Raw genomic sequence first — 23,985 nt, 5'->3', positions numbered from 1 at the left:
AGGCTGAGAAAGGACAGAAAGGAGGAAGCTGATTTTCTGTCTGAGATTGTACTGAGGGCTCTCTTCTTTTATGTTATTCTTATTTTATTGGGTTTTGTCTCTAGCTTTGGGGGATTTTCTTTACTTCACAGAGAGCACACAATAAGCATAAAAGAAAAAAATTGAGAAATATATATATATATATATCTATATATATATATATATATATATCTATGCCAGTGCAACATCCATTTTCAAGCTCTCAGTGTGAGTCATTGTATATGCAGTGAAGCAGCAACAAAGAAATACTGCACAAATGAAATTTCTTCATTCCCGAAGAGTTTAAGTGCTCTGAGATTTTTCTTTTAAATAATGGAAGATTGCTTGAAGGTGCCTTTTGAGAAACTTTGCTTTATTTCTTAAAATTATCAAATAAGTGGAGCACTGCAAAGATGGATTTCTCTAGCCTCATACTCATCACCATTCAATAAACACTACAACCTGAGATCTGGATATAGCTTATGGAAGAAAAAGATCCACAAATATGAAACTGCAGGAGTTTTTCAAAGAAAGGTTTTAGGAGCATAATCCCTTGCTTCCCATGATGGATTAATGTAGTTTACTGAAGGGCAATCGTGGGATTTCTTTTGGTAGAAGAAAAATCCCCAGAAGCAATTCAGGTAGTAGAATCCTGCATGAACTGTGATTCAAGAAAAGTGCCAGAAGAGCAAGAAACATACAGTAATAAAACCAGAACGGACCAAGATGTGTATAGCAATAGAGAATTCACTGCTAAAAGACTTGAAAACCAGCAGTGATTCTGATACAAGTTGACAGCCTCTCAAAGCACCAGGGGAAAGGTCTAGACCACAAGTAAATTCCAGACCAGACGTTCTGAGCACACAACAAAACAAAGTGGCCCTCAAGCATGATGTCTCCCAGATAACCTTGCAGCCTGACCTGGAAACAATCACTAGCTTTACCTAGGCTATGTAAAACTGTTAATTCCAGTAATATTGCCCATGGAAAATATGAACAGAGAACAGAATATGATCCCAAACAAGGCCTCTTGAGGGTAGTAGTGATAAACGACAGTAGTAGATAATTAGATCCAAACATTGTTAACAGAATCTCTGACACAGTCTTACTGTTCTAAATGGAAGAGCAACAAATTGAAATTTTAATAAACCCTTCTGTAGAGCAATGAACATTTGTAAAAAAACCACACTTCCTGCTGGGACCAGGATATAAATGACCCAGACATTTAGCATGTTTACAGTTGCCCTTAAGAGATGCTTTTAAACCCAGAAGAAACTACCTTCTTCATTAGTTGACACAAAACCATTGACTCCAAAGGCAGCCGAAAACTATTCTAAGCAAGAAGTTGTTGTTAACATGGATGAGAGATTTCAGGATGACTTCAGCTCTTAAGCAGGCAGTCTGATCTGTAAACAATACATAACTCAGTGTAAGGATAACTACAAATAAAAAGAAACTTTGCTACGCACTGTAGGAGTAAGTAAATACTTGAGCCTGAAATATGAGAAGCTTTGTATTCCTGCAGGCATCAGCGAGAGTTAAGGACATTTAGCAAGTTGTAGGAATAGGCTCCAGACTCAGTTAAAGCAAATGGAAATAATTGTATTAATTTACTCTAATACTGATGGTCTTGGTGATGTAGTTAATAGGTTCAAAACTCCTTTACAAATACTGATTGTGAAAACCCTCCAAGTTAGTTTTGTAATCTTAACAAGGTTTGGGGTCTTCTGGAGAGTTTGAGAGCATGGTACCTGAAAGTGCAGAAAGTACCACTTAGGATTTAGAAAAATGACACTGGGTCAGAGTAAGAAATGTGTCTGGTGGTGAGGATTACTAAAGATTTTCTCTGAAGTAAACCTGCCCCCCCGGTGTTTTTCCTCTCAGCACCAAAGTGCCAAGCAAAATCAAAAAGCCCCAAATAACCAACATATCCAACATACCATAGCCTGCTCTTCTAGAGTGATTTTTCCCTTGTGAGGTGAATGTTCCATAAGTAACTAAAACAAAAATCTCAGTCATGCTGTTGTTTCTTCTTTTCTTTTTGGAAAAGTTCTCTCACCCTTTTTCACTCTGTATATAAAATAGGGACAATGACAGCATTTCTTCTCCATATATCATGCATGAGCATTAGATATAAAAACTTTACTTTTCCTTGTTTGATTATATCATTGTTGTAATATTATGTAGTTTTATTGTCATTATCAGAACATCACAGAAATCATCTGCATGTCAGATTTAACATGTTCTCTTCCTAGATTTAACATGTTCTCTCCATTTTTGAGCCAGCCATGTAACTAAGAGGCTGTTTCTCCTCTGTTACAGCTGTATGAAAAAGTTGCTCTTTTCCTGACAAATTTAGGTAAGTAATGTTAAATATAAAATTGAATAATATTGTACTTATTTATTGGTCCACAGACCATGATAAAATGCAAAATGTCTGCATAAATATGAAAAATCCTAATTAATTTGCAATCTATAGGAATTAATGTTTTTCTTAAGTTTGTAAAAAGAAAGTATATAAACTAAACTACTGTGCCATTCAACCAGTGGTGATAACAGTCATCCACCTTTGTTCTTGTTTTAACCCCTGACCATCTAAGAATGTAAACAAATTGTTTACTATAAGTACATGTAAAATTTTTACCTTGGAAGAAAAGGCATGAGTTTTCAGACAGACCTAGCACTCACAATCTCCAGGGTTTGTAAACATGGAAAAGGGAAGCCACTTCTGGAAAACAAATTCATAGCTTGAAACTAAGGTGCTGATTGGCTATCAAACATTTGCCGTTAAGAAGGGCAGTAAGGAGGGAAAATGACTAGGTGAATCATCAGCTCTACCTACACCTAAACTACATGATGTTCTAAATTTCAGTGATCCTTTCAGCTCACTTGCAAAGGCAGTCTTTATGCTAGAGCAAGGAAACCTGTTTTCTAAGGAGAGCATCCACTGTCAATGGGGTGGCAACAGGCTGTCATTCATATACCCATGGCTCAGACAGGATCTGTGGAGATCCTGATATATTATCCTGATATATTTGGAAGATTGCAGTAGTTGGGGGCAATTGGCAAGTGCTCCTTAATGTCAAAAAGCCTGAAATGAGACCCTGGCTGAAGGCCTATTAAGCAAACCATATTATTGCACATGTACAAGTGGTTTGAGGAGGTTATTTTGAGCTCCTGAAAACTTGTGTACATTGATGATGCTCAGTAAATGATTTTGGACCAGATGGACAGATTTTGATGCTTTCATGCTCAAAGGAAATAACTGATTTTAGCTACTCACAGGGCTTTTCTACATCCAAGAAGTCATTGGTAATGTGTTCAAAACATATCTGTGTACAATAGAATTTTATTCTTTTGTTTCTTAGTAAACTGAGAGTCCTCATTTGTATGCTGTAGTTTTAAAATATTTTTGCTATCCTGTATCCATGGAGAAGATATCTGCTAGCTACAGTTGAGAAATATGACTTTCAAGTTTGTGAACTGTACAAGCTATATCCTGATAGCCTGGGGACAGACAGTAAGATATATTCTAGAGACCTTAAAGCTTGATTACTTTGTTAGGTTGTCATCAAGGTAGGTCTGCTTTTTGCGGAAAGCACTTGTATGAAAATTCAGCAGGTCAAGTTTTTTCAATCCTGTTCAGATGGTTTTGTGATTTTTATTCTGGTGGCAGGCATAAGGAACTGATTTGATTTGAATTATCTTTATCAGTGTAATAAGCTCAAAGTAGAACTGGCAGCAAAAGTACATTGAGGACATTGAGGATGTCCTTTTTCAGCTTTTACATGACCTTTTTCAGAACTCACATCTGTGCTCCTCCAGGGCATCACCACTGTCTCTGATGGGCATGTGAGCAAAGCTTCAGCTGCAGCAGCTTTGTTATAGTCAGGCTTGTCCTTCCTGCAGACTGGCTTCTAACGAAAGGGCAGCTCTAAGTTAAGAGAATCAAGTTTATTGCTTTTTCTGTACTTGTAGTACTTTACTGGAGGCTGCTTTGGAAGCAGTATATGATTACTATCATTATGATACTCAGAATCACCATTAGAAACTCCACTTCTCTGATTACTCCTGTTCACAGTAATGGTCAGCTAACAACAAGCTCCTGCCAGCTGGAAAGTAGTTCCAGAATATGGAACTGGTGTGTTGGCATGGACATTGTTTTGTTAACTTCTGTCTTGATATTTCTTGAGATGGAGAATAAGGGAACAGTGCCCAAAGGCAAGAATATGTCTTCCCCTTTCCTGTTTGCCTCAGCCCATCCACTGAAAAATATTTTTTCTTGGATTTTTGTGACAAGCTCCCTGGGACAAGGAAGGGGAGCCATGCAGTGGCACTCCTCTGATATATGTGGGCAAATCCATGAAACAGAATTACCAGGAGGATTTTCTTCAGTTCAGTGTGGCATCTCTAACAAAAAGGCATTTTAATAGCTTTGGTGGAGTGGCAATGTCATTATGGTAGGATGCAGAAAAGGAAACAAGAGAAGAGCCTGAGCCTGTAAAGACCACTTAAATACAGGCAGGATGTTTAATATACACATCACCTTGACCACTTTCTTACAGTCTCAGGGGAGCAAACATATATACACAGACACCAGAATGGATTTCTTAGTCTCTACAAGCTCACTTGCTGAATCCTGCTTCTGGGTACAATTTCCTCTGCCAGGTTATATTTTGAAAACAGCAGGCTAATTTACAAATATATTGCCAGCTCTTACAGGTGTGTGCAGCCTTTGTGCCATGGGAAATTGATAATCTGAATAAGCCTCTGAAACTCTGATCATTTTCTTCACAGAGCAGCCTCGTACGGAATCGGAGTGGGAGAACAGCTTCACTCTGAAAATGTTTCTTTTTCAGTTTGTCAATCTGAACAGCTCTACCTTTTATATAGCATTCTTCCTTGGAAGGTAGGATTGATGTCTGCACACTCATATGTGCAAAATGAAGTTGAGAGAAGAAATAAAATTGTTTGTAATGAAACAAAATGGACCATATTATCACACGTAATAAAATGCAAATTCCAGCAGAACACATTGCAGTTTTATACTCCTTTGAAAGGCCCAGAAACAGATGCAGTTTTCATTTCCTATCACCACATGGTTTCAATATTAACCTAACAATTTCACCATTGGAAACAGATGCATCTCCCAATACTGTACATGCAGGTCATTTCAGTCTGTTTTTATATGTGTTATTTGTACACATAAATAAAGGATAGGATAGGATAGGATAGGATAGGATAGGATAGGATAGGATAGGATAGGATAGGATAGGATAGTTCAGTTGGAAGGGACCTGCTCTGATTACATGATCTGAACTGTTAAGAGTGAGTTATGAGCTATCACTTGGGGGGGTTTCCCACATATATATCTATTATATATATTATATTTTATATTTTATATACGTGTATTTTTTTGTGTGTATGTGTCTATCTAAATATATATTATTTGTTTATCTCTTTCTGGTAGTCTCCTAAAAAAAAGACCTTTTTAGTAGAGAAGGTTTGAGTAGAAGAATCCATTAGTATGGATTATTTACATATGGGAAAAACTTTGGGGGAAAACACAGGAGAATAGTTAGAAAATTATGTTTTTTACTGAAAACTAAAATTTTCACTGGTTTCACAGGAAGGCAGACATCACAGAGCATTCTACAGTGAAAGGAAATGGACTGGCAGCTGAATGCCATTTTCCGAACTGACGTGAGGAGTTTTAGTCAGATTTTCCCTCTGCTCTGCATATGTTGAATATCCAACAGCAGAGTATTGGTATTGAAATAAAACTGAAGCAAAAACATCTGTAGTCCTCCATGAGGATTATTCCAGGAATACCCATAAAACTTTTTACAGCATAACATCTTTTGTAGTTACACCAGTCACATTAACACCAGATTAAAATTAGAGTGTGAGCTTTCTTGTACTACTGTGAACAGACTGCTGACACAACATAGTTAATATATATTCCTGTGTTACAGATTTACAGGACACCCTGGTGCCTACCTAAGGCTGATAAACCGGTGGAGGCTGGAAGAGGTGAGTGCTTGATAGCCGCATGCTGATTGATCTGCTGCCCACAGATGCCATGGATGCAAGCAGAGGCAGGCACAGAAATCTGCCCAGGCAGTTTTGAGTGTGTTCTTGGGTCTTCAGGTGCTGTCTAACTCCCCACTATTGACACTACCATCTGCTACAAAAGCATCTACATATTGATATATATTGATATATATATATATATGTGTGTGTGTGTGTATTTCCTTTTCAATGCTAGCAGTTCTGGTGTTGGCATCACATTCAAACAGTGGTGTCAGATGGTTCAAAGATTCCTCAAATTGGAAATATTTTATCCTTGGAATGAATCAAAGTCAAATACAAATCTGACAACTTTTTTCTTCAAAAAAAGTCCTTTCGTCTCAGCTTTTCTAGCCTTGCAACCCAGAGAGCTAAAATAATAAAGTAATGAATTAAAAATCCAGACACATAAAATGTATTTGAAATTTGACCAAAACAACTAAACAAACTTCCCAAACAAGTTACTGGCATAATGTCTCATGTCTGTAAAATCAAATTAATATGAAAAGCAATGAGAGTTTGGCTTTGCAAGTTACTCAAGGACCAATTCTATTTTATTTATTTTTTTTTAAATAAATACATTCAGAATTCAAAGCCCATTTGACAGTTATAGGAGGTGAAGAGAAGCAGTTTCTGGACCAGTAATTTACTTTCCAGTGCTGCTATGTGCCCGCTGAAATCCCGTGGTTTCTTTCCTGCTTCACAGATGAATAATTGAAACAGCTTTGCAGATAAATGACAAATGGTAAGTGGAAAATCCCTGCCAGCTTGAATTTTCAAACACATCTGGATACATAAATATTTTGGTTAATAAAGGCCATTCAAATAATAGCAAAACTAAAGGATTTGAATTTTAATAAAACCATCTTAATTTTATGGAGTATTCTGCTAATTCAAGGGAAGAATCCTTGATAAATGGGCTGACAGAATTTTGTTTAGCATCCCTTCAAAATCTGTCTGGGGCTGAGCTGACTTGCTGCTGTCAAAGGAAAACAGTTCTGGTCTTCCTTCCTCACCCTGAGGCTTGCTCCTTCCTCTTCCTCTGCATTGGCTCTCACCTGTCCAACCCTGTGAGGAGCCTATTCAATTCCCTGTATCAGCAGTAAACTTCCTTTTTATGGCTGAATCAGTCTTCTGCTGATTCAGTGGGCTGATTCATTTCACAGAGGGATCAGAGAACATGGAAAGAAACTCATCTTTCTGCAGGAGAAGAGATGGAAGGAAAAGAGAACCGGGTTTGTGACGAAAGTGCAACAATGAGGTGTTACAGGTTGGGACTGTTGCTGGTGGAAGCTACTCTCTGTAGTCCCTGTTAAGCTTTTCTCAGAGAAAAAAAGAGTCTAATAATAAAAAAAAAAAAGAGTCTAATAATGAAAAAGTTATTGACTGTATCTCTACTAGGTCTTATTAGAAATAACCTGCTTTAGAATACCATGTTCTGGTACCCCTCCAATCCCCCTCTCTTCACCTGTCGAATTTTGCCAAGTCTAAGACATTTAGTAACACCAATCCAGTGTCCATGGACATGCTCAGACCACAGTTTATATATTATTGATGTTATGGTTGTAACAGTGCTGCTACTTCATTAACACTGCACTCACCTGTTTCAGGGTATATTCATTCATGTGACCAATTACTAAAAACAGAAAGATGATGATTTAGTAATAATGACAGAGTGTCACAGACATTTCTTTTATGAAAAATCCTCTCTCAGGATTTTTCCTGCTGAAGCTGAGAAGTTCAGAACCAGACATAAACAATAAATTATCTGCTGCTGTAGAATGCAACAGGTCAGTCTGGATTGGCTCATCTTGAATGTTTAGAAATAATGGCCAATCCAGAACTGAGAGCTTTCTCGGACTGTGTCCAAGAGAGCAGAGTTTGTTATCATTCTTTACTTTTCTATTCTTAGGTTAGGTAGCAAGTTCTGGAAACTCTCCTTTCCTTTTCTTTTTAGTATAGTTTAAATAGATGTATATATCATAAAATAATAAATCCTTCTAATAAATAATAAAGCCTTCTGATCATAGAGTCAGATCTACGTCTTTTCCTTCATCCCAAGAACCCTTGTGACAGCCATCACAACAGAGAAGTAAAAAAATTTAAAAAAAAAACAGAACACCCCCGAAAACCACCAAAAAAACAACCCTGTCACTCTGTTAATCTAAAGAGATGCTAAATTAGGTCAGCAGAAACCTCAGCAGTGATCCATGTTCTTAGAGATGGATAATTAAGCATGTATAAGAAATTAATGTCTCATTTTATTCCAGGTCATAACTAATTTTTCTCCCTAAAAGTTAGAGAGAAATAATCCCAGTTCTGTGACAGTGATTTGTTTGACTTATCTGTAATACCCAAGATTGTAAAACACAGTTTGAACTACACTGTTTGGATCTGCAAAGTCAATTGCACAAAATGCTGTTTGAGGGTAGAAAACTTTTGATGCCTTTCTGGTTTTTTGCAATACCAGATAAAAAATCAGCTGTATTTGTACTATCTGAAGATCTCTCCCCAAAACAGCACCACAGCTTCAGGGTCTGGAGCCACTGCTAAAGCAAGCAAGCACTCAGTAACAAATACTAAGAATTGTTGCTCAGCGGTGAGAGATTTTTAGTTCTTTGAGAAGAGAACAGCTTTGCACGGTCTATTCAGTCATAGATGTAAATAGTACTCAATTAATAGTTCTAGGTCTACCCTCTAGGCATAAACTCTTTGGTTTATGTGCAGCTAGGAGGAATTTTCATTCTTTGACTTGATGCACAGTCGCCCTTCCCAAAAACAATTGAAATCAATGGAGAAACTTGGTGGCCTTTGCCTCTGCCCTGCCCACAGTTGCGCAGCACGTTAGGAGCACTGCTGTGAAAACTGCATTGATTTCAGCTGACTCTGACCTCGGCAGGGAATTAGGTGATAAGCTTGAAATGCTGACAGTATGATACAATGTCATCTGTTCCCATGAGTTTACTCTTCTTTAAAAAATAAGGAGAATGCATTTAATTCCCTTTTAATAAATGATCCAGTACCATTTCTAGCATATAATGAATGCTTTAAAGCTCAACACAATTCCTGTTTCACATTTTGTTTCTTTATTTTTCCCTGTAGTGCCACCCTAGTGGATGCCTTATTGATCTCTGTATGCAAATGGGCATTATAATGGTGTTAAAGCAGACATGGAATAATTTCATGGAATTGGGATATCCGTAAGTAAATATAATACCTATGCTTCTGTAGGTCACAGAATATTATGTTTTCCTTATCACCAGTTAATAAAAGCAAGATGCAGTAGTCATTACAACAGAAAATCCCCCCAAGGATACAGAACTCCAGATATATAGATGATGTTTGGGGCTCTTTTCCAGGCTGCACACAGTTTGCAGAAATGAAAGTGTAATATAAATATTAACAAATAATACATGGAAAGTACTTTGCTTTGTTAAATTGTATTCTGTGTTCTTAAACTCCTTAAAAATAACTGTGTGGCCACTATGTTGCTTACATGAAAAATACTATATGTATCATTTCTTAGCTATACTAGTAAGTTCTAAATTCTGTTTCTTGTTGGGTGATAAAAGACGCCTGAAAGAGCAGGTACGAGCTGGAAAAAGTGCACTGCTGGTACATGCACTCTGAAAGATAAAAAAATGTACTGACTGGTGTGTAGACAAGTTCCCTTGTGATCTTCAAGGTAACATGAAGCTGTGCCCTAGCTAAAAGGTTGGCAATTACTGATTTCCTATTGGTTCATTCCTTATTGATTAATGTCTAATGAGCATGTTTAATATGATTAATATAGGTTCAATATGATCAGTGTAGTTGATGCTAGAGAGAGTGTGGATGGTCATCAAGGGAAATTAGCAAGAGTGAAAATCTAAGAGAGAGCTGACACTGTCAGAAAGTTTGCCCTTGCAAAGTTCAGAGGGATTTGCTATTTCTCCATCCTTCCTGGGGCTAGCACTCCTTGTCAGTATTTTGCAGCTGTTAGGGCTGCAGGGATTAGTTGGGATGGGCAGGAGGGAACAGTAACAGCAGTATGGATCCTTCTCTTTCCATTCCCTACCACTTTTGTCAATTTTCATTAGAACTCTCTGCTTTCTATTAATACAGATTTTGAAACTTAACAAAGAGCACAGAAGAGAAATAAAAGAAGGTGCTTGATAGAGATAGGAGGAGATTGTTTAAGAGCAAGTGGTTTAATAGGAATAAACTGCTTCAGGTGAAATGAATATTCACTTCAGAGTCACAAGGAAAACCACAATATAAAAGACACAGTCACAACACTGTGAAACACTTCAATATTCTGATGAGAGATGTGTTTGCTCTCCAGACCCTTCAGTCCATATTCTAGCCCTGAAATGCTGCTAGCAGATGCACTTCCTTTTTTTGTGAAAAACACCTTTCTGCTAGGAGCTTGATGGCAGCCAACACAATGTGGATGGCCAGAGGACTTGCAGGGAACCCTGCAATCTGTACCTGAATTCAGATGAACTGCACTCAATTTCACCTACACTTCTTTAAGGAAGACAGGAAAAGCTGTAATCTTTCTGATAAATTACATAAATGGAAAAATAATCTCTGAGATTCAAGAAAACAAGCAGCTGTCCAAACCCTTACCCAAATCTAAGGATTATTTGCAGTCACTTCGCACCATTCACAGACCAGACCAGGCCACTGTGAGGGCAAGAAGTGAAGCATTGCCAGGAAAAGGACTGAATTATTTGGGTGATCTATCATGCTTTTTCTTACTGAGACAAAGTGGCCAACCACAACATCAGAGAAAATCTGACATTGTGATGAAAATCTGTCTTTTGGGGTTTTTTTTCTCTCTACTGTAACTCTTAACTAGTGTTCTTTGTTGGCCGTACCAGTGCAACTCCCTGAAAAGGTGTTTATTTCAGATGTGAGAATTCATTTCACTTTTGGCTCACTGCCTTTCTCAGTGCTCTGACACATGCACTTCTTTGGGAACAGTATCTTCCCCCTGATGTCCAGTACAGGTCCCCCATTTCTTGAGATGCAGGTAGCTCCTATGTCAGCCATCCATCTCTCAGCTACCATGGTAGTTCAGACATTTCTTCCTCTCTCTTTCTCCTCTGAATATTTGGCTGCAGACACCATTCAGGGTTGCCTTTTTCCTCCCAGGGTTGCCCAGAGATTGTTACCCTGCACTCTGTAGAGCCATGCAGAGATGCCAGGTCACACACAGAGGAAAGAATCAGGCAGCATTAGCACTCTTTATTTACTGAGCTCAGCTATCTCCACACAGCATTGCATTCTGCCACGTAAACAAACCCTGGAGTGATTTGGCAGTCTGTGCAGAGAAAAATAAGTAAATAAATAATGAAAATATGTCAAAATCCTTTCACCATTTTAACAACATATAGGCTGGGATTACAGCTCATCAGCTGCATCTGTTTTCATACCTATTATGCTGTGTCATCATCCACATGTATTACTAATGCTCTATTTTCCTGTACATTGGGAAATGAATTTTGCAGGATATGTTGTGCCCACTTAACCTCTTCCAATTTTGTGATAAATAGCCATTCATATTCTTTAATTTGTTTCTTTTCTTTAATTTAAAATGTAGGCTAATTCAAAACTGGTGGACCAGGAGGAAACTACGGCAAGAGTATGGCACACAGGGGAAAACAAGCTTCCCACAGTGGGAAAAGGACTATAATCTGCAGCCTATGAATGCTTATGGACTCTTTGATGAATACCTAGAAATGAGTATGGCTCTTACTTTCATTGTCTCTCTTTCACTATATTTTAATGTTGTTGGTGTTTTGTTGATGTGGGCTGGTGAATTCTTTTAATTATCACTATATGAAGCTAAGGAGACTGCAAAAAGGTTTTCATTCTCACAGGTCAGGTGAGGAATGGGAGTCAGTTTTTAAGAACCAAACCAAAGTAGTTAAGCTGCTGATGGTTTGCTAACCTCCCATCTATGAAACATTTCCCATTCTGGATTTGTTTTTCCAAACCAGAGCCCAGTTCTTTATCTGCATACATTTCTGAAGAACTTTGCGGTTATTTTCTAATGAAAGTTGTCTTGTGTTTTTGCTTTGAAGTGCATGGTACAGACCAGCATGCTTGTTTATGTTTAAAATCCTCCCTCATTTACTACCTCACATTAACAAAGTAACTTACTGCCAAAAAGGCATTGCTCTATCCAGAGGAGAGAGGAGAATAACTGCTCAGAAAAAAGATATTAAAAAAACATGAACTTTTGCCCTATGTGACTGAACTGCATATGTCATGATTGGTTTTTTCCTTTTCTCCCTCACACAATTCTTTTCAAATTAATGGGAAATCTGATACTCTGAAAACCTACCTCTAGAAACTTAAATAGAATTTCAAACTGTTTTCCATCTGAACTACTAAAAGGAATGTATTCATCCCTAATCTTTGCAAGTATTGAGAGACCCTAGTTGATGCTGGAGTAAAAATGTCCCTTTCTAAAAGCACAGAACCTCATTCCAAATTACAAAATTTAGAGTGTGCTGTCCATTCCATGGGCTTTTTATTCTTTCTTCTAACTTTTGACAAGGACTTGCTGTAAAATTGCCACTAGACCATTAAATAGTATGACATAATAAGAAGTGTCTGTATACTTTGCACATACTGCTTATTTGCATACACTGGTATCTTAGACCTTGGGATTGGATCCTAACAGTTGTTCTGTGATATTTCCTTTTTTTTTCCCCCAGTTCTTCAGTTTGGGTTCACAACCATTTTTGTGGCAGCTTTTCCACTGGCACCACTTCTGGCCTTACTAAACAATATTATTGAAATTCGGCTTGATGCTTACAAATTTGTTACTCAGTGGAGAAGACCTTTAGCTTCAAGAGCCAAAGATATAGGTGAGCTGTTTGTTAAGAGGTGTTTGTTATATATATGTGTTATTCTTCAAAGCTTTGACCACTTCAAGTAAGAGCTGATTGGTATTTTCAGTCATCTTCCCAATTAATAATAAACCCCTTGATTGTTCAAAAAAACTTCAAGTATCTGATGCCAATCTACTTATGCAATTCATAGGCTATATTGGAAAATGTGTTTTAATGATTTTCTGGAGGACTTAACAGCCAAGGTGTAAAGTGATCAGTGTTCTCTGCAGGTGCTTTGCTGTGGCAGATACAGATACTGTGCAAACACATAATGCTGCTCAACTTGAATATAATAACCAGACAGATCAGATCAAACATCAAAGTCATGTTAAAGTAGCCACCATCCTGTAAGGAACCTGTATGATTTATATTTACCTGGCTGTAACCAAGCTCCCCTGTGACTCAGGGGCCATGCCCACCAGGTCCCTGGTGGGTCAGACAGGGTGGGTCTGGATCCCAGCAGACAACCTGTTCTCAGAGAGTCACACCTGCATTGCTAAACACAAGGTCCACACAACTCTGAGGTCATCCAGCCACACACTATTGCAAAGGATCTCTGAACTTATTTTGGCTACAAATCTCTTCTGTCCTCGCAGTATGCAAAAGCACAACACCTTTAGGAAGAACTCAAAACCAAATTCATCTGCCCAACGCTGAATCCCTGGTGTTTTCAGAGGGGTAAATAGGAAACCTCACTAACGTAAACAACAATATTGCAAAAATCCATAGGCCACACCAAGAAATAGCAGAAGCTCAGGCTTTGTGCTCTTAGAACGTTCTACCATGTGCCTAAAGTATGATTAAAGCTTTGAATGAGAAAAGTGTGAATCTGTGGGGTCTGGCACAAGAGGGGACAACAGCTGTACATGGTATACACTACAGACATAATTTGTAAAAAGAACAGTCCTATAATGTAATTAATAGAAGGACAGAAGAATACCTTTTTTTAATGTTGATTCAGATGTGATTTCTCAAAATAAATTGCATTCTAGCAAAGTTTCAGGGGCAATTCAATGCCTCATTAAATCAACGGGTATGTCTAACCTTCCTTTGGTGTGATTCGCAGTGATGAGGTCTCACTGTTCAATAAGAAAATTTATTTTTACTCAGTGACTCTTGGATAAAAACTACATAAAAACACCTTGTGCAGTGGGGGAAACTACTTCAGATCATGCAGTATTTCAGGCACTTTGGTTTTTGTTTTTCCTGGAGTAAACATGCTGTCCTTGTTGAACAGGCATCTGGTATGGGATCCTGGAAGGCATTGGAATTCTGTCAGTTATCACAAATGCATTTGTTATAGCGGTGACATCAGATTTCATCCCTCGCCTTGTTTATGCTTACAAATATGGACCCTGTGCTGGCCAAGGAGAAGCAGGACAAAAGTAAGGCTTTTTTTTTTGGAGGGGGGAACAGATGTGCATGAAAATCACTTAGTACTTGAATAGATGCAGTATTATTGTCTGTGTATGTTCTGATTCCACTAAACCAAATGTATTGTTTGTGTTTAGGTAACAGGTACCAGATACCATAGGTACTGATGCTCTGCATATTCACAGAATGGGTTGCTGAGTGACTGTGATCCATGAGGTTACTTCAAGGCAAACATGGCAGAGCTATTTCAGAGATTTTGTGTGTGTGACAGAATGCTGCCCAAGCTGTACTTCCCAGCTGGTAGTACATGGATATAATACTGGGGGTTTTTTTTCTGAAGCAACGCTGATACGAATCAGTAAAGAATTGTTGAGCATCTTAAACTTGCACACTGGGGGTTTCCTGATGTAATATTCAGCATGTATTACTTTAAAAAGTAGTGTCTAGCAAGAGGAAGAAATTTCCAACTAATACATCAATATATACTCACAGAGAAAAGCAATTTGTTTTTCTTCTAAAACTAGAGTTCTTAGATTAAATCTTCCAGGAGACATTTGTGATCTGAATCCCTGCTGCCTAAGTGGATTTTCTTTCAGTGTTGCTAAACACTGAGATTATTTTAGCATGTGCACACTACCAGGGAGCATGAGATAGTTACTGCATGGCCACTTGTGAAATCTCAGCTGCTGGGCTCCGGGAAGGTCACAGAATCCAGCCAAACACAGACACAGTTTGCAAATGCTCTAGCAGTGCCATTAGCAAGGAGCCCTGCTGTGCAAAGAAACCCAGGCTAAACAGTAGACAGGGACAGAGAGCTTGCATTCTGCTATTGGACATATGGCGGATTGATTTTTTTACTCCCTGCAGCAGAAAGTGAGTTCATCTGTTGCTGCTTCTTTGACATCTTTTGATTGTCAATACATTTAATCATACTGAGAGAAGAAGGGCATCTGGTGTGGCAGCTCCTGATTAGCAGACCTGCTAACACTTGTCCTGCAAGGATTTGGGCGTTTTAGCTGGCTAGGGAGGATGTTCTCTTTACTTTCATGAAGAGTTCAAATCCCTTCAGGGGCAAAGTGGTCTGGTACCAGTTGTTCCTGAGCATGTGCCTCTGCTTGTGCCATTATAAAGATCTACAGGACATTGGGGCACTGTAAGCAACTCTCATTGCTAAGGAAAGCATAAGGAAGGATTTTCTCAGGACCATTGTGGATGAAAAACAACACCTTTAGAAATACTTCTCTTAAGACTCAAATATGACTCAGTGGCTTTGAAACAAGTTCTGCACAGGGGAAATAGTTTGGCTCACAGTTTGGCTCTTATCTTCTTTTCACAAACCTCTAGCACAATGTTTTCACACTTCTGCTGCATTTTTGAGTGAATTTCTAGATGAAGCTGTCAGGTAGTAATATTTTGAAGGAGCTAACCTGTATTTAAACTGTTTATGTCAGCATTCTGAATAATGTTATTAGTAAGTACTGTTACAAAAGAAGGAAGGTATTCAGAAATCCACATGAATAGTGAGTTTTCTCAAATTAAGGGGTGAAGACCATCTGTTATTGAATAGCTTAAAAGAGAGAGGTACTCTTTTCTTTCAAAAAACATCTGTAGGTATTAGATCCATATGACACACAATGATACTAGAAAAATACTGGAATTAAATTAATTTCCAAATGTAATCAGTATGGAGACAAAGCCAGATGATGTTTGAATATAATTTCTCAAAGACTGTAAAGTCCATATTTAGGAAAACCCAACCCAAAACCAGAATCTCCCAACCCTTACTGTGCATTATACTCTACACCAAGATAAGTAGTGTGCCTACACTTACCTGTGTAGGGTAAGTGTAGCATGAACAGCACAACACATTTTGGCCAGATCTCTTCAGCTTTTCTAACAAAAACTTGATCCTTCTATTGACACCCACAGCCCTTCAACAGGGGACATAACTTCTGCTCAGTGCTCTCTAAATTTTGCCTAGCCCTCACAGTGTTCAGTCACGCTGGGATCTTCTAGAATGGAGTTCCTCTGATTAACTGGGCATTTTCTAAAAAGCTGTTTTAAGTGTATTATCTTTCCATCTGATTTAGTGTCTCTTTGTGCTAGTACCATGAGTGTAACAGTGGGAATATTTTGATTATCTTCCTAACACTCCTCATTATTTCCTCTGCCCCTATTGTTCACCATTTAGGTGACTTTTCAAAAGTAACTAGTCCCAGTCTTCACCATTCCTTCTCCCATAGAAATATACCATTGCTTCACTTTTATTGTTCATCTGACCTACTTTAGCATTTCTTTTATATTGCCTCAACATCCCTTTCAAATATTAATAAGCACCAAAATTGCACTTTTGGATTTTATGAAACCCAAAGGACATCCTCCTGGGTACAACAGTTAATGGAAAAACCTTGCTGTGTCCTGCTGACATCATTTTGTCCCCTCTAGGTGTATGGTTGGCTATGTTAATGCCAGTTTATCAGTATTTCTGGTGTCTGACTTTGAAAACCGTTCAGAGCCAACATCAAATGGAAGTGAATTCTCTGGTTCACCATTAAAATATTGCAGGTAAGTTTCTGGTCAACCTACTTCTCTGCTTTAGGACATTGAAATGGAGAAGCATCACAATAAATCTGGAGTTGAAACTAAATTTTAGAAGTTAAAAATGGAAAGTTTTAACTGTGCTGTTCAGGGTCATGCTCTTCTCAGTACTGTTTGGCTGTTACCTGCATGATTCTTTCCTCAGATAAAAGAGAAGCCAAAAAGTTGGTATCTGGAGGGTGTTCCTAATGCAGGATTTTTATGGTGTCATAGCTTGACTCAGACACAATCATCATGGATAAATAGGGTATCAAAGGGCACTAATGGGTGCCTGACTACTTAGTACCAGTGAGACCCAATTGTGATGAGATGATATCACAGGGCATGCACAGGAAGTCAAGGTTGCACAGGCGAGGCCACGCTGAGGTATTTCACAGGTCTGGCAGACACAAACAGGCTCTGTCATAAGCTGTCTTTTCGAAACCTCAAATCCAGCATTTCCAAATTGTGGAACTGGTAATATGTTTATGTCATTGCTTACTGGTGTAATTATTAGTAATAATCATATACTTGTGGTTTGAATCAAAAGAAGATGAGCGGTTAATTATCTGCACATCTTTGTCCTCAACAACAGATCGGAGAAATTGCAGTCTGAGAAAATTCTGAAATGGCAGATTTGCACCTGAGTGAATTTAATGGAATTTAAAAACCCCAAGGGTCTACATAAAGGTCTTAAATAGTGTCCCAACCAAAAATACCAAACAAATACAGCTACCATTTTTCAGTTGCAATATTACATTACAAGCATGAGACCTGGTAGCCTTTTAGCAGATACACTTAGTCCCAATATTTTTCACTGTGAAGAATTAAAATATCCTTTTATTTATGTGTGCCTAAAGAACAAAAGATACTCTGTGATACCACAAAGGTCTGTGATACAGCAAAAGTCAGTGATACTTGCAATATTGCAATGTTTTTGTGAATAGGAAGAATTTTGAGCATAATAAAAGGGAGGAGGGGGTGGCATCAATGCTTTCATTTAACTGATATTTAAGACTGTTGCAACTTATTTGTCAGAAAGAATATTCCAATGCTGAATTCACCTATAGAGCAGAACCACAGTGAGAATATTCCATTCCACATTGTTTGCTATAGCATTATTTAATAATATTTTGTCATTCTGACCATTCTGTTCTTCCCCTTCAATTCCTTTCTTCCCCAACTTCTAGCATGAAGTTTCTGCTCCTTAAATTTGATGATGGAAATCCTACAATAAAAAAAAAAGTCTGCTCAATATTGCCTAAACAGAACACTATTAAATTCGGTGTGATAAATCTCCAAAAGATATATCTGTCCTTTTGGGAGACACTGAATTGTTATGTATATCTACCCTTGAAAGAAAATTAACATCTTTCTTTATCTGAGTTTATCAGCTTCTTACCAAACTCCATTCTACTAAAGCATCGGTCATTTTAATTGCACTTCAGAGCAGATATTGATAGGGAGGTTAGGAAATATTATGTTCCACTGTGGAATAGTGTAGGCATTTTTCCAGGAAGGCAGTATGTCTGAAAAAGTCTCACTTAGTTTCTGATTGCCTGGAACACAGATAGTGCTGTGCTATTCTGATTGTTTATAAAAGGTTTCCCCATTTTTTCATGTGTAACAATGGATTCCTAGTGAATCCTAGGAAGTAGAATGCTTAGGATATTCTAAAACTTCCTAAACTATGTAGTCAGAATGCTACTTGCATTCATCTCAATTTTTAGAACTTATTCTAGAAGTACTGGAATTTCTGAGAGATTTGATGCTGACTAAGATGTCAAGACAGTTTATATTCATTTGTATAGCACCCTCTGCAATCTAAGAAGGTGAAGCTTCATGGAGAAATACAGATTGTCATAGAGATTAAATAATGTTTATTTCTTTTATTCATCTGCATTTTCATTAGTTTCTTAAAACTAACTTAATAATCAACCTGTATTATTTACTATGGTATTTTCAATATTTTTTACAGTGGGTTTTCTGTCCCATGTAGGAAACAGATGAAGAAGTGAGCAATTTTTACACTACTTTTAAATAAGGTTTCGACAGTTCTATTTTAGAATTAACAAACTGCTAGTAAAAATGGACTCCAGAATGTGTGACGTAAACAGATTCATGGTTTGTAAATACAATCTTGGAGTATTCCTGGATTCAACTTTCCCAATACTTAAATTTCAGAGACCTAAATTCTTCCATATAACACTATGAGAAAAGACACTAGATCACTTTCTCACATGGTCCTCACCTCTTGAAATACCAAGAGGTGCAGTACTGGCTCTGCTCAAGTCAGGATGAGTCATGTTTTACACCAGGGATGGCCAACTAATTGATCAAGGGCCAGGTGGAATCCATGAAGCATTTTTATATGGATTTTGGGAGAACTGTCAGGCTGACAAAACAGGGACACTTATGGGTTTAAAATATCTGTGAATAAAGAGAATAAAGGGTCCCTTGAATGAGCAGAGCATCCCATCCTTCTCCAAGTTCTGAGGAGATGCCTGAAAGGTACATGTTGTGCTGCCAAGGGAGATGCTGTAGAGTCAAAGCTCCTCCCATCCTGTGTATTTGTTTCAAGGTTTTTCTTCAGACAGACACTGGTTTGGGTCCTTTGTGCCCAATTTCCATTAGAACTCCTGGAGTGCATCTTACTGGTAGGTTTCAGCTGAAAGTAAGTCCATCTGCATGAAGAAAAGTGTGGTAAGTGGAGGTGATCAGCACACTTGCTTCAAAAGCAGGCACCTGACCTGACATCAAGGACTAGCACAGGCCCAGCCTTAGAAGCAAGCAGCATTAGGGGAACTGAGCTCATTTTTAGTGCAGAGAATGTAATGATCAAGAGGAGATAGGTTTTGGGTTTGCCTTCACCCAGGCAGCAGTGCAGAGGTTGCTAACTCGCACATTGTGCTTGTCTTTCAGGTACAGGGATTACCGGGACCCTCCGCACTCGCCCGTGCCCTACGGTTACACGCTGCAGTTCTGGCACGTCCTGGCAGCACGCTTGGCCTTCATTATTGTGTTTGAGGTCAGTGCCCAACCAGGTGGCAGAACAAAACCAAAAAGAAAACAAATTTCCCTCTGAAGCTTTGCTTTGGGCTGATCTATGATGGCAGCCATTGAGGTGTTTTTTGTCTTAGTTTCTTCTACTTATATTGTGCTTGGTATTTTCGGCTTTGTTTTCTGAACAGCCATAGGAATGTAGTTTCTTACAGAAAAGGGAATATAACACTGAAAACTATAGCAGTGATTTGCAAAGGGGGGAAATAAATGAAGCTTTTATTTACTTTTTTAGTAATTTGTCTAGGTTGGGAAGCCATATGCTGACTGTTGCGTGAGGATAGGGGTGAAGGAACATGAGAAGAAAATATTAAATCTGAGCAACTGAGAAACAATAATAGTTAAAGTTACAGTATTTACACATCTAGCTTTTTTTTTTCTTTGTTTTTTTTTCTAATGCCTTTCATTCCTTCAGAATGGTTGGCATCACAAAGATGATGACAACGAAAAGGATTCAATATCTTTGTCTATGTTCATAATATTAGTTTTTACTGTCAGTATCTCAGGTGTTTTTAAGGCAAACCAAAGGAGATAATACAACTTCACATGACTGGTATTCCCATGCTGATTTTGAAAAAGAGAGCCAGAAGGGTAGACAAATAGGATAAGATGATTTACCAAAAAAAAAAAAAATGCAGCTCTTAAGGCCTAATTTCAAGTGCCTGAATATCTCCACAGGAATCCAGGAGCTCAACATCTCTCGAGCACAAGAAGTTTGAAATACCTTTTACACTGTGAAGAAGCCAAAGAAGGAACACATCATTTTAGAAAACATTTTATTCAATCCTCTGCTCTGAAATCAACAGGACATTCAACACACATATGGAAACTGTAGTCACCATACTGGCATATATGTAATGTTCATGAACACATATTGCATTCTGACTCACAGAAGAGTGTAAATTCATTCTCAACTGAGCTTTCAACACACCTCTTTGGATAACACAACAGAAACATTTGTGTTAGAGCAAAGGTGGAGAAGAAGCATTTTCTAGATCATTATTTCAATTCTTTGTGGCTCAGCAGAAGCCCAAGGAATTCAGCAAATTCCCCATGATTGCAATTTTCAGACCTTCCCAGGTGAAGGAATATGGCACTACAGGTTGGGCTCTCTTTTTCCTTTACACTGGATAACTTATTAGTTTCCAAGGAGATAATTTCTTCCATCATCTGTTCCACACTCAGGGAAATATTAAGGGAAAGAAAGAAAGATTTGATAGAGGCCTGTTGGGCTTAATCCCTTCTAGTTTCATGAGCAGTCAGTACTGAAAGTCAGGGTATGCCTCTCCAAAAAGGACTACAAGAATGGTCTTGGCAAGTCAGCCTAAAAATTTTAAATATTGAAGAGAGTTTGGCTTCTTTATACACACTTGACTTAAAGGCAGCACAGTGTAGGCACAAAGAGAAGTGAGGCAAGAAAAATGAGCCCTGTTCAAGTCTCACTGTCCAACCAAATTTGTGACCAACTGTGGAATAACTTTTAGTGTTACTGGGCACATCTGAGTTGACTTTGCTTTGTCTCAACCAAAGCCATAGGCTGGCTCATATCTGCCTCCCTCAACATGAGCCACTCTTTTTAGTGACACTGCAAGCTGTCTCCTTAACTATATCTATGAAATCAAAAAGGTAATTGCAGCAGAAACCATGACCTATTTTTTTCTAAAACACTGAGGGTTGTATTGTGATTGCTGCAGTGCTTACAATAAAGATTGCACAAAGAGATGGGGGATTCAAGGTAGGTTTTTTCATTAATTAAGTAACTGCCTAGGCTCAGGCTCCTTTTTGGCACTCTGCGTGTGGTTTGTTTTGGATAACTTAACCTCCTTTGAAAACAAACAGAAGTATTTCCTATCACTGCAAAAGGAATTCTTTGTCCAGGCTAAACTAACAGAGGAGGCTTTTTTTTCCTCTTTTTAGGTTTGGCAAAAAAACCCCAACAATTAGAGTATTGTGAGTTTATTTATCATGAGGGAAGAGTACATGGGAAAACATTTTACATTCTCTTTTCAGTGGCTTTCAAAAGAAGGGTTCTGCTTGGAGAAGAAGAAATACCTTTATTTCTCCAATCTAGAATGTATGTCCTTTCTGAGATGAAGGATTTTTTTGTTTATCTGTCCCTCCTCTTAAGTGAAGTGAGTAAGTCTCCAAGCAGCATTTCTGATCAAACAGAAAAGGACAGTCATGCAATCCTCGGGTGTCAAACTCAAGTTTTGCTGTGTCACACCTAAAATAGGAGGGACAAAGGATCAGTCAACTTCTATTTAACTGTGGTGTTTGCTAAACAGGAATATGTCTTTGGATAAGAGACACAGTGTAAGACAAAATGTTGAGGTTTTGTTTTATATACATATATTACTGCTTTTGTATAGATTCACTACTTCAAATTTTGATGTGTTAATGGCAACAGGAAAGTGTTACATCATTTGAGCCTCCTCTTCCTGCAGAGCAGGAACTAATACCAGTACTAACACCAGGCTCTGTCCAAACAACTTTACAGCAAATCATGACCTCTGGGCTTTGAACACACAGGTCATAGAACAGTTTTGAAGCTTTATTTTAACCCACCTGCTCATAATTTCTGCTGTGACCCACACTTCACTGACTGGCTGGAGTTTTTGTGGGGAAAAAAACTTCGTGGTTTTTTCTCTTAAAATTTAGTAGTGGATTTAGTTTAAACACATATCAGAATATCAGAAAGAGATGGCTTTCAGAAGATATGAAAAGTACTTGTTCTCTTCCTGAGGTTTTAAATTTTTCTTTCCTTTTTTTTTTGTGTTCACAGCACCTTGTCTTTTGCATAAAACATCTGATCTCCTACTTAATTCCAGATCTTCCAAAAGATCTGAGAGATCGAATGAGGAGAGAAAAGTACCTGATTCAGGAAATGATGTATGAAGCTGAGCTAGAACGTCTGCAAAAAGAGCGGAAGGAAAGGAAAAAGAATGGAAAATCTTATCACAATGAGTGGCCATGACAGGATGAGGAAGAAACTGCCTAAAAGAAGATAAGAACTCTTGTTTATAAAAAAAAATCCTGGTTTTCTACAGCAGAGAGTGCACTGAAAGGAATAGTCAGTAATGCGTGCATTTAGCACGTGTGCCCCTCTTCAATAGGGTGGATTTTGTCATAAGCCTTTTGAAATCAGAGGTGTTTCCAAGGCTTAGTCCTCTCCAGAGCTGATGTCAACACAAGCACATCAGACCAATACTAAGTCTCTGCACTCTTGCCAGGAAGCTCCCAGGCCCTGATTAAAACTCGAGGCCCTGAACTTCAAAGCAGTTACACAACTTCCAGTGCTTTACAGAACTTGGTGATCTTCTGGCTCATTCTCATGAAGTTGCTACTTCACAAGCAGTGACTGCGCCTTGGCAATGTGGCAGTGTTTGTCTGTGTGTGTGGCCACCACCTGCAGCACGTGCATGGCAGCGTTGCTCTCTTCCACAGCAGACCCAACCGCGTTAGTTTGCATTTGCCACCAGTTAAGGTCACGTAGCTGGATCATTTCCATTGCTCAACAACACTGAAGTGTTATCTAGAAGGAGATGCATGATCATGAGTCTGATCAACTGGCCTGACAATGCTGAAGAATGTAGCCATCAGAAGTGCAGATAGCCAAGCATCTAAATGTGGCCAGAGGTATCTAGCTGTAGGGTCATTTATTTGGAAATGACACTGTGAAAAGTTGGTAATACATGTTAAAGTTTTGAACAGTGCCTTTTCAGCTATAGGACTGTCTGGTGTCTGAAAGAATGAAATCAGGTTAGGGCATCTTGCCCAGAACTGCCCACGGATTTGTGTTGCCAGATCACATTGAGGCCTAGTCAGGAATTAGGGTGCACTTACACATGTAACACATGTCAGACAGTGTCTTAAAGACCGATCTGCCTAAGTAAAACAGAAAAAGGCAGGTGAGCAAAATAAAACACGGTAATCCAGAATATCTACACTTGTAGCGCTTTCTGTATTCATCATTCCATTATCTATGAAGGGGTGGAGGGAA

At 38.4% G+C, this 23,985-nt stretch overlaps 1 protein-coding gene across 1 annotated transcript in view; it reads left to right on the top strand.

Annotated features, from left to right (window-relative positions):
* ANO4 (anoctamin 4) overlaps positions 1-23,455 on the top strand; it is a 118,929-nt gene extending 95,474 nt beyond the window's left edge. The window contains exons 18-27 of the mRNA XM_030959882.1: positions 2,341-2,377; positions 4,816-4,927; positions 5,994-6,051; positions 9,190-9,287; positions 11,675-11,817; positions 12,798-12,950; positions 14,212-14,359; positions 16,794-16,913; positions 19,848-19,953; positions 22,768-23,455. Of these exons, the coding sequence (XP_030815742.1) occupies positions 2,341-2,377; positions 4,816-4,927; positions 5,994-6,051; positions 9,190-9,287; positions 11,675-11,817; positions 12,798-12,950; positions 14,212-14,359; positions 16,794-16,913; positions 19,848-19,953; positions 22,768-22,959 (1,167 nt within the window). The 3' untranslated portion in view covers positions 22,960-23,455. The remainder of the gene's footprint in view (positions 1-2,340; positions 2,378-4,815; positions 4,928-5,993; positions 6,052-9,189; positions 9,288-11,674; positions 11,818-12,797; positions 12,951-14,211; positions 14,360-16,793; positions 16,914-19,847; positions 19,954-22,767) is intronic.
* Positions 23,456-23,985: the final 530 nt, after the last annotated feature.

The sequence above is a fragment of the Camarhynchus parvulus genome, chromosome 1A (assembly GCF_901933205.1).
Source record: "Camarhynchus parvulus chromosome 1A, STF_HiC, whole genome shotgun sequence".
Lineage (NCBI taxonomy): Eukaryota > Metazoa > Chordata > Aves > Passeriformes > Thraupidae > Camarhynchus > Camarhynchus parvulus.
Note: the sequence above shows the minus strand (reverse complement) of the source record. Positions and strands in the feature narration are given on the sequence as shown.